Source organism: Rissa tridactyla, chromosome 3 (assembly GCF_028500815.1).
Source record: "Rissa tridactyla isolate bRisTri1 chromosome 3, bRisTri1.patW.cur.20221130, whole genome shotgun sequence".
Taxonomy (NCBI): domain Eukaryota; kingdom Metazoa; phylum Chordata; class Aves; order Charadriiformes; family Laridae; genus Rissa; species Rissa tridactyla.
Genome location: NC_071468.1, coordinates 123167230 through 123177471, shown reverse-complemented (window position 1 = coordinate 123177471; position 10242 = coordinate 123167230). Strand labels below are relative to the sequence as shown.

Genomic DNA, 10242 nt, shown 5'->3' with positions numbered 1-10242 from the left:
GGTGCTGGTCTCTTCTCCCAGGTAATTAGCGATAGAACAAGAGGGAATGGGTTCAAGGACATTAGGAAAAACTTCTTCCCAGAAAGAGTGGTGAGACACTGGAATAGGCTGCCCAGGGAGGTGGTGGAGTCACCATCCCTGCATGTGTTTAAGACTCGTTTAGATGAGGTGTTAAGGGATATGGTGTAAGGGAGATCTTTGTAGAGTGGGGTTGATGGTTGGACTCAATGATCCCAAGGGTCTTTTCCAACCTAAATGATTCTATGATTCTATGCTCCGCTCCTGCATGGCCACCGCCGTGGTGGCTCCATGCTGCAAAGCTCCTGGGCAGGAGCGATGGGCCAAATGTACCCAGGTGCCTTTTTCAAGGTGTAGGTGATGTTTTCTTACTGACTCGTTCATGGGCAAAGGAACCAACCTTTTTCTTCTGGAAAGGTGCCCGGGCACTTGCAAAAACTTCCCCAGTGGTTTCTGCTGCTCCAACATTGCCTTGTAGGAGTGAGGATATCATCATCACCTTCTTCTCTGCTCACTTCTCCCTGACTTTCGGAGGCTGTTTCTCTTTGCAGACCACAGCAGGGAGCAGCGAGAGCATTTGGCCAGAGTGGCTTTTCGAGCCATCTCCTATTGTGCCGAGGCCTTTGTGTTTTCCCTGTCTTTGCAGCTGGGAACTGCTGATATTGTATTTCCCATGACAAGACACCAGGAGGAGCTCCAGGGTAGGTAAAGCTCTGGTTTATTTTACTGTCCTATAGCCTGGGATGGCAGGGTACAGCAAATAGCTCTGAAAGAAGTTGACTTGGCTGGTAGGTTTGTGGATGGTCCATAGCTTGTGGGACGGTTGGTGTGGGGACTGTGGATGAGGAATTGGTTGCGTGGTCACATCCAGACGGTTAACGGCCCAGTGTTCAGATGGAGATCGGTGACAAGTTGTGTCCCTCAGGGGTCCATACTGGGACCACTACTGTTTGGTATCTTCATCAATGATACAGACAGTGGGGTCAAATGCACCCTCAGCAAGTTTGCAGATGACACCCTGCAGAGAAGGACTTGGGGGTACTGGTGGGTGAAAAGCTGGACATGAGTGGTCAATGTGTGCTGGCAGCCCAGAACCCCCTGCATCCTGGGCTGCATCCCCAGCAGCGTGGGCAGCAGGGCGAGGGGGGGATTCTGCCCCTCTGCTGCGCTCGGGGGAGACCCCCCTGCAGTGCTGCCTCCAGCGCTGGGGCCTCGGCACAGGAGAGACACGGAGCTGTTGGAGCGGGGCCAGAGGAGGCCCCGGAGATGCTGGGAGGGCTGGAGCCCCTCTGCTGGGAGGACAGGCTGAGAGAGCTGGGGGGGTTCAGCCTGGAGAAGAGAAGGCTCCGCGGAGACCTTCCAGCCCCTGCCAGTCCCTCAAGGGGCTCCAGGAAAGCTGGGGAGGGACTCTGGAGCAGGGAGGGGAGCCATGGGACAAGGGATCTTACACTGAAAGAGGGGAGATTTAGATGAGATATTGTGAAGAAATTTTTTACTGTGAGGGTGGTGAGCCCCTGGCCCAGGTTGCCCAGAGAAGCTGTGGCTGCCCCATCCCTGGAGGGGTTCAAGGCCAGGTTGGCCGGGGCTTGGAGCAACCTGGGCTGGTGGGAGGTGTCCCTGCCCAGGGCAGGGGGGTGGCACTGGATGACCTTTAAGGTCCCTTCCAACCCAAACCATTCTATGATTCTATGAATCTATGATACAGAAAGTTTGTCTACCAGTGCCCTCGTGCATCACCCACCACTCAGCCCATGACCAGGACTTGGCTGTGCACCAGAGGCACAACTGCAGTGGCAGGTCATGCACCCAGAGGTTTCCCTGGTGCCTTATTTAACACGTTGCATTTTAGCATTATATTTCTTAAGCCCTTAGTCCCTGCTCTCTCTGTGGGGCTATTGGTGATAGAAATTAAATGCCCTATTTACCTGCCTACTGCGGGATGGGTGAGCACCAGGCCAGCACCATCACCACCAACTAATCCCTGCCTCCCACTCAACCCACAGCTTTGGCCAAAGTGTGAAGCCAAGACAGGGGTGACAGCCAAAAATTAGGTTTGCCCATCGGTAGAGGGAGCTTGGAGGTGCTGCTGGTCCCCTCTGAGGGCCACCAGCAGTAACACCGAGCTGTGGTCGCTGTCGTGCTGGAGCATAGCATGCTGACAGCCCCCTGTGGAGGTTCTGCTGCCCGTATCTGTGGCACGCTCGGCTAGCTACATTTCCCCTCAAAATTCGGTCTTTCCAGTTCACATCACTTGGCTGCGGTCTGCAACTTGGTCACGAGTCTTGTCAGCGTGATAAAGCGTCGTCAGCAAACCCCAGTGGGGGATAAGCGTGGGTGCGTGCAGTCAGCTCGCTGTATCAGAAGGTAGGTGACTTTATGGTGCCACATAGCACGAAGGGGAAAACCTGGGGTGGCCAACGAGGCAGGAGAGAGCTGCTGGAGGTGCTTTGGCTGACCTGCTGAGCTCAGCTCTGAAATATTTATTTGTCCCTGGTATCCAGAGGTTTCAGGGGTTGCAATTTCAGCCCCGTTGTCTCATTTGCTGCTGTGGGCTACAGAAGGTCCTCTGATGCTCTTCATCTGAGCTGGCTGAGACACCTGCCCCCAAAATGCTGCCTGTTCTCGTAGCAGCTCCCTGGTGGCTTGGTGGGATGCAAACACTGAGAGTGGGTCCACTGGACTCCATCCATGGGACAGGGTGGTTGTGGGGTAGATGGTTCTAGAGAAACACTACTTCCAGATATATCTTGTTAATTTATTAGGATTCCAGCCATATTTAGTCTCCCTAGTCCCTCCCGCACAGCCAGGCACCTGCTTCCAAAGCAGAAAATGATCACGTCATGGAAGTGGTGACTTCCAGCTATAGGTATTTGCAGAGATGCAGCTGAGAAACAGCCCTTGCTCTGCCCAGTAGCGAAATTGGTGAAATGCGGGTCACGATTCAGTTCCTGGTGTTCGTTCCTCTGGGTTCAAAGGCATTTGGGTAGTTTTGGTTTCTGTCTGCTCTAGAGTCTTAATTCCACGTTTTCTTGGAGGTGGTACCAGTGCCTCCTGGGAGGTAGGAACGCGGAAATGTTCAGAGGAGCATAGAAGGATGTGGTGTCCAAGCCTGACCTGAAATGAGGCGTGTCTTATGCCTCTGCAGTGCAATGAAAACCTTAACCTAAGCGTGTAACAAATCCTGCAGTGCAAACAGTGGTTTTCGTTATAGTACCTCAAGTGTAGAAGAGTTCTTGTAGGTGAAATGAAAAATCTCTCTTACATCCAAGTCCCCATCCCTGCTCTAAACCCTCGCAACACGGGAGTGAAGAGCTTTTTGAGAAAGTGAGTGTATTTCCTCCCTTGTCATGATTCATATTAGATGACCTCTTTTAGATCAAATTTTCGGCGAAGGTCAATGGAAGAAAAGTTCAATCGTAGGAAATTTCGGGTCAAAGAAGGAATCTTTCCTGAAGTTATAAGCCACGGAAGGCAGAAGATGTGAGTGGAAAGTGGCAGTCAGGGCTAATAACCCAGTACTCGGCACGATGATGTCATTACTTCATCACACGTAACAATTTCCGCTTAACCCCATACCTGCAAAATCCAACTCATTTTCATGGCAATGCCCTTTCCCTTTCACTGCAAGGGCTCAGGGGAAAAAAAGGGGGTCAGTTTCTGGGCTAGAAAAGTGGATTTCTGGTAATTCTACCCTCTCTTGGTCTTCGACACTCTGCGTCTCAGTAGATGGGTTCGTTGTTGTATAGGTGCGAACAGTCAGAATAGGAACGTGTGTCACAAAATTGGTGTTACTTCATGTGAACTTAGTAACATGAAATATGAAAAAAATTGTGTGAGATGAGTTGCTGGTCTCTGAACCGTCAGTTGAATCAAACCACAAAATCTTAACATCCCACAATGACATAAAGCATCAGTCGATGGAGATTTCTTCTGGCATTATTCAAGAGAGGTGATAAAGCAGGGACTGGATTAGTCCCTTCTCATTTGAAAATGTCATGAATCTGTAAGAGGCTCCTGATTTTCTGGAGGGCTAAAAATGCCATGAATCCATAGATTTTTTGGAGGACTGATGATGAATTTCTGGGAAGAGTCCTACACTTCAATCCTTGTCTTCCAGCTTGGGTACATGACTTTGGGAGAGGCTTCTCTTGGGACTCTTCTCCACAGAGAAGCTGATAAAACTGGTCACAGTCTTTTTCTGCAATAAAAATAGGTTTTACTCACAAATCCCACCAGGCACCCAAGAGTTGCTGGTCCTTCTGAGGAAACAGCACATGCACTGGTCTTTTCCCTCCAGGTTGTGGCTGATCCCTGCTGGAACAGTAGAGTCCTAGCTCCTGCTTCCCCTTTTATTTTCACACCTCTCATCCCCAATTATAAAATGGGAGATTGTTACGTTGTGGGATTAAGAGCCATTATCTTCCATGAACACAAGGGAGCAGAGGAGCGGTGCCACGTGGAGAAACCCAAATCACGTAGTGTCAACAGAGCCTTTGACCCTGCTCTTTCAGGGTTGTCCAAGGAGGATGGTCAACCCAAGTCCAGATGTGAGACCCACCAAATGAATCAATGGGGGAGGCTTTCCCCACATCACCTCGCTGGCTACAAGGGTATGGGACTCATTACGGGATGCTGGGAAGAGAATTTTGGGATTGTGCAAGATTTATTATGGGATGTATAGGGGAAGGGGCAAAGTTGTCAAAGGAGAGGATCAGGGTGGATCAGGGAGGGACAAAGAGGAAAATGGGAGGAGGGATGACAGGGGCTGATCACATGTAAGTGGGATGGTGGTCAGTATGCTTGTCTGGCTGAGCTGTGTTCCTAATCACCCCAGGGTGCCCTGTCTTCTTATTAAATCCTCTCCTATCCTCTCCTCTTGTAATTTCACTCTCTATCCCCAGTGCAAGTGCTGCTCTGTCTATGAGCCGGCAACTGGAGAGACTGGTGCGCGTGCACATTGTATGGGTACGCTAAAGCCATCAGTGTGGAAACACTAAAGACATCCAGTTGGACTATCTCCAGGTACTGGAGCAGCCACAAGTCTGGGAAGGACACTGGAGAGACCAGAGGGTCTGCAAATTGGCTACTGGGGATACTGGGAGGTCTAGACCAGCTACTAGAAAGATTGTGGGATCTGGGGGTTGGCTACTGGAAAGATCATAAATCTGGAGCAACTGCTGGTTGTGTTTGTGCCTGTGCATGAAGCAATGGGGGGACTGGAGGATCCAGGGGCAGCTACTGGAGAGATGGTTGAAGGCCAATAACTGGAGAGATCCGTCTTGTATGTATGGATGGATGTGTACATATACACCTATTTTCCACGCTTTCATCCTGATCAGCCAGAGAGGGGAAGAAGATGAGGCCATCAGTCCTGTTTGTGTTTGCTTGAGTGATATTTTTTGCCCGTGTTGATCCACGGGTCTGGACATCTGCATATGTATGTATGTTATACCTGTGTTGCATACACGTCTGTGTACGTGCCTATCAGGAATCTGTGCTCAGCCTCGCTACTGGAGGGACATGGGAGCATAGAGTAGTGGCATCCTTGCCTCTAGTGGGTTTGAATTTGGGGCTACTGGATTTGGCAGCTCCGAACAATGACAACGTTACCTTCTCCTTGCTCTAAGGGATTAAATGAATACTTTACTGAACATATGTGATATACTGACACAGAAGAGGAAAAAGCACATTGTGAAAATCCTTAAGGAGCAATTAATCCCATCCAGACTTTAGCTGCTAAATTCTGCCCAGCCCTTACATTGTGCATGCCGAAGCTTTATAAACATTTGCGATTTAATCAAGTTTGGTGGGATTTTTCACGGGATCATCAAAAGACATTCCCTGTTGCTTGCCAGGATACTGACTCCATGTGAGTTTGCTCCAGTGCTACCGTAGGGGGTCCAGGAGAAATGCTACTCCCAGGTCCATCCAGGAGACAAGGCCAGAGAAGGGGCAGGAAACCAGCACTCCTACAGTGTAGCTCAGGCAGGGCCTGGGGGCCCAAAGCTGAACTAAAATAGGGCTCTTGGTGATGGGCTGTGGAGGGAAATCCATGGTGATGCTGGTCAAGGCCAGTAAGGACAATTAGTGCCCTCAGGGCCCTTACAGGGCATGCATGAGTTTTTCAAAGAGCTCTCCAGAACATGTCAAGATGGGATCTCAGCAATGAGTGGGGAAAGCATCCCAGCTCCTGGTACCCTGAGGTCCCCCAGGAGGACATTCCTTGGGCACCTACTCTTCCCCTGCCTGGTCACCGCAGAACACAAGGATCCCTGAGATGAGACAGGGGTGGATTGTGCAATTAATTAAAGCAAAGGGAGGTTAAACTGTGAAGTTCCATGCCCTGTCCTCATTTTGAAACCCTTGTTGGGTGCCTGACTTTGCAACTTGCTGATCTCTGCCATTTGGTTTGTGGGGGGAATGTGGAAGTGCATCCACAGATGTGTTAGTGGTGAGAGAACACTAATATTAGAAAGAGGGGGTAGAAAGGGGGAAAAAAAAAGCTGCATAAACAATTTTTTTTCTGCTTTTCTTCCCTTATCTCTTTATCTGCCTGAATAAACTGTATTGGCTGATTTGGGATTCTGATGACATAGTATCTGCCCTCCCCTTTCTGGAGGTAGACGGAAGGAAGTGGGCTAGAAAATGAAATATCAGCTCCTAACCTCAGGTCAGGTAAGGTGGCTATATGCTGCAATGGAAAGGATGGTCGTGGTTGAACTTCACTATAAAAAGGAGACCACATCTGGCTTTGAGACACACAGAGAGTGGAAGAGGTCTCGGAGAAGGAGAACTCTTGCGCTTTGTCACTGCGTGCATCCTCCTAAAGCAGCAGAGAAGTTGCCATGGCTTTTGCCAACTATGCTGCGGTGGTACGTACTTATATTTTGTATAAGCATTAAGAAATATTTGCTGCAAGAGAAAAATCAGAACACAGATCCCATGATGCCGTTATCTAGGAGCAATTCTTGTTGGTCTTAGTGGGAGCCGAATGGGTTGCTCGGTCTGTCTGGTACAGCTTTCTGTCCTGAATTTTTCCAAGTGGGTTTGGTGCTTGAGTGACAAGGAGGCAATGGACTATCCATTATTTATTTGTAAGGTCAGCACTGCTGATGTGGGACTGGGAGAGACAGTCCTTTTCTCAGGCAACATGCTAACAAAATTGCTGAAATGTCATTGTGAAGGTTATTTACATTTCAGCCTATGTAGTATTTGCAGCACTGTCAACTCTCGCGGTTTTCTTAAAAAATTATGCATTTATCTGTCTTCTTTTCCTAAAACCCTAGCTCCTGGAAATGGCCCAAGAATCTCAGATTTCATCGAGAAAAAGGTTATTTCCAGCAGATGGCTGCTAGGTGGCCAACCTTTCCTGTTCTTAGAAAGGATATGGCTTACTAGGTTTCTAAGCTTAGGCATGGGGTCAGCTGAGTCCTTACCCAACCTTGTAGATCATAAGACATTGCTGTTTGACTGCAGAGGAGGAGAGATGCTTGATGGAGAGATGCTCTTCTTGGTGCAGAGCCATCTATGAATCAGAATTTGAATCAGAGTTTAGCATCTGTTGTGATGAGTTATTATTGCCATCGTTGTGCTATTAGCTCATGCCAGCTCATCTCTCCCTAATATCAGTATGAAGAAGGTCCATTGATGGTCCAGTCTAGTCAAGACTTGTCTCTTTGTGCTCTCTCTTTCTTGACTGAGCACAGCTAATGACGCCTTTCTCTCTCTCAGTTCCGATCTCTGCTTTTGGTGCTGGTTCTAGCACTCACCGTAAGGAGCACACCCCATGGGAGGGCAACTCATCCTCGACCTAGCAGGGACGGTGGCTCTGTGAGGCTTCGAGAAGGTTGCCTGAACCAAAAAGATCTCAAATTCCCTACCACGGTGAAAGTTGACATTCGTATCAGCAATTCAGATCATGGGTTTAGGATGGTCCACGATGTCAGGAACCGCTCTCTCGCTCCTTGGGACTACAGGTAACCGTTTAGTTGTTATCTAAATTACAATAGCTGTGCTGCACAGGCTTTTTTTTTTTTTTTTTGTGGTGAACAATATCTGGTTCTCAGGGTATGCCTGGAGTCCTGTGAATATTGCAAACACTTCTTGACATACACATTTTGATGTTGGGTGACATAGAAACTGTTTGCAGTGCAACGGGACATCATTGGGGCATTTTCTAATCATCTTACCAACATTTGTCAAAGAATTATTACTCCAGGAGGAGAAAAATGTCAGTACATCGTAATTTTGTATTTTTTTAGCTGAAAGACATTTTTGAATGCTGAAATTAAAACAAAACCAAACAAAAATGAATAGTCCACTTGTGATTACTTCCTTATTTCACCCAGCTCCACTCCATCATCTCCTAAAGAATCATATGGCAGTATTACCTTCCCCAAACTGATTCCGTTTCTAGGAAATCATCCTAAAAATGTTGAAGATAGGGAAATTCTTTGGCCTTGTCTCATAATGAGGATACAGAGGTAAATAGTGTGGGCCTTTCATGGAGATAAACAAGAAGATCCTACCAAACCATGTTGTGCAAGTGCGTAAACCCCTTTTGTGTCCCCATCCCCAGGCTTGACGAGGACCCCAACCGGTTCCCCCAGGTGATCGTTGATGCCAAGTGCCGCCTCACTGGCTGCGTGAACGCAATGGGGCAGGAGGACCACAGTCTCAACTCCGTCCCCATCCAACGGGAGATCCTTGTCCTCCGGCGGGAGCAGCGGGGCTGCCTGCCCACCTATCGCCTGGAGAAGAAAGTCATCACCGTGGGCTGCACGTGTGTCACTCCAGTTGTCCACTACCAGTCCTAGAATGTATTAGTAGAGGAGGCAGCACTGGGAAGAAGAAATGTCTCCTATGAACATCCCTCTGGAGAAATCCCACAGATGCCCACCTTGCATCCCAGGAATTCAACATGACTTTTCCTTTGCAAATTGGAGCAAATCACCTCCTGGAAATACTGATTTTTGCTATTGTCCATTTATGGATTTTAGAGTGGGAATCACTGGTGGCTGGTGATGGAGGGCAGAGAGAGGGACGGAGGAAAAGTTTTGAGTTTTGTTTGTGACTCCAAGCAGGGAGGGGGTAAAGTAGTGCTTTTTTTTTTTTTTTTTTTTTTTTTTCTGTTGCGGTTTATATCAGTTTGGTGAATCAAATGAATTACTGTTTCAAAAGCTGTTCTCAGCAGTAAATTTCCCTAATGTATACATGCCAGCCAGCACTGCCACAAAATATCCCTCCTCCTGCACCTTCTCCCTCCTTCCCTCATCCCCTATCCCCTTTTCCTTATCTGGCCATCACTTCTCACTAGCGTATTTCTAGTGTAAATCTGACGTAAGTGCCACCAGGCCTGATTCTCATCACATTCTGATTTTGTGTCACTGCTGCTCCATGGGGAGTGTTTATATTACTATTTATATGTTCTATTTATGACTATATTTATGGCTTTATATGTGCTCAGAGTACCCAAAAAATGGTAAATGTTTATCTGTATTTATTCAATAACTTATCCACTGAATAAAATTGGTATTTTTTATAAAAGAATGTTGTTTTATGGTAGCTCAAAATGCAAGCGGACAGAAAATGGGCTTGTGCTGCAGTAGCACTAAGAGATTTCAGCTAAGATCATTTTTTTTCTGGTGCAGTGATATGAGTGAGAGGGAGCACAAGAGAACTCGCAACCTAAATAGACGCAAAAAAAAAAGGCCTGAAAGTGGTGAATTGAGGTTATGCAGGCAATGCTGGTGGAGTCAGCATCTCCAGACCTTGGGGATGGTCTAGGGATGGTGAGGAAAAAGGTGGGAGACATCGTATGGTAGGGCTGCAGCTGAAATTTGGGATGGGGGTCTAGCCTGAATCACGTGAGCTGGGAAAGTCCTATCCTCTTCCAAACAAGGTGTCATCCTTATAAGCCCCCCTGTTCTCCACCAGTTGGATGGTTGGCTGAGCAGGAATGCAGGGAAATGTGCAAAGATGGCTTCATCTCACCAGTCTTTAACCAGCCGAATATTAGGTGTTGGGCTTGAAGTGTTGGATGAGGATCCCTCCACAACAAGGGGACAAGGAATAAACACCTCCAGGGCAGGGCTGCTGAGGTGTCGTAGTTACCAAAGGAGGAATTGCCCTTTCTCTCTCTTAGCTACACAAGGAGCGCAGCCTAGCAAGACACTATTAATTATTTTATCTGATTGCTGTAGTTTGGGTTTTTTTTAACATTAC

The 10242-nt window shown here is 47.9% G+C and overlaps 1 protein-coding gene across 1 annotated transcript; it reads left to right on the top strand.

Moving 5' to 3' along the window:
- The first annotated feature begins 6863 nt into the window (after positions 1–6863).
- Positions 6864–8834, top strand: LOC128907395 (interleukin-17F-like). Its single transcript, XM_054196215.1, has 3 exons — positions 6864–6890; positions 7750–7994; positions 8597–8834. Exons 1-3 carry the CDS (start codon positions 6864–6866, stop codon positions 8832–8834), a joined length of 510 nt encoding a protein of 169 aa, XP_054052190.1.
- Positions 8835–10242: the final 1408 nt, after the last annotated feature.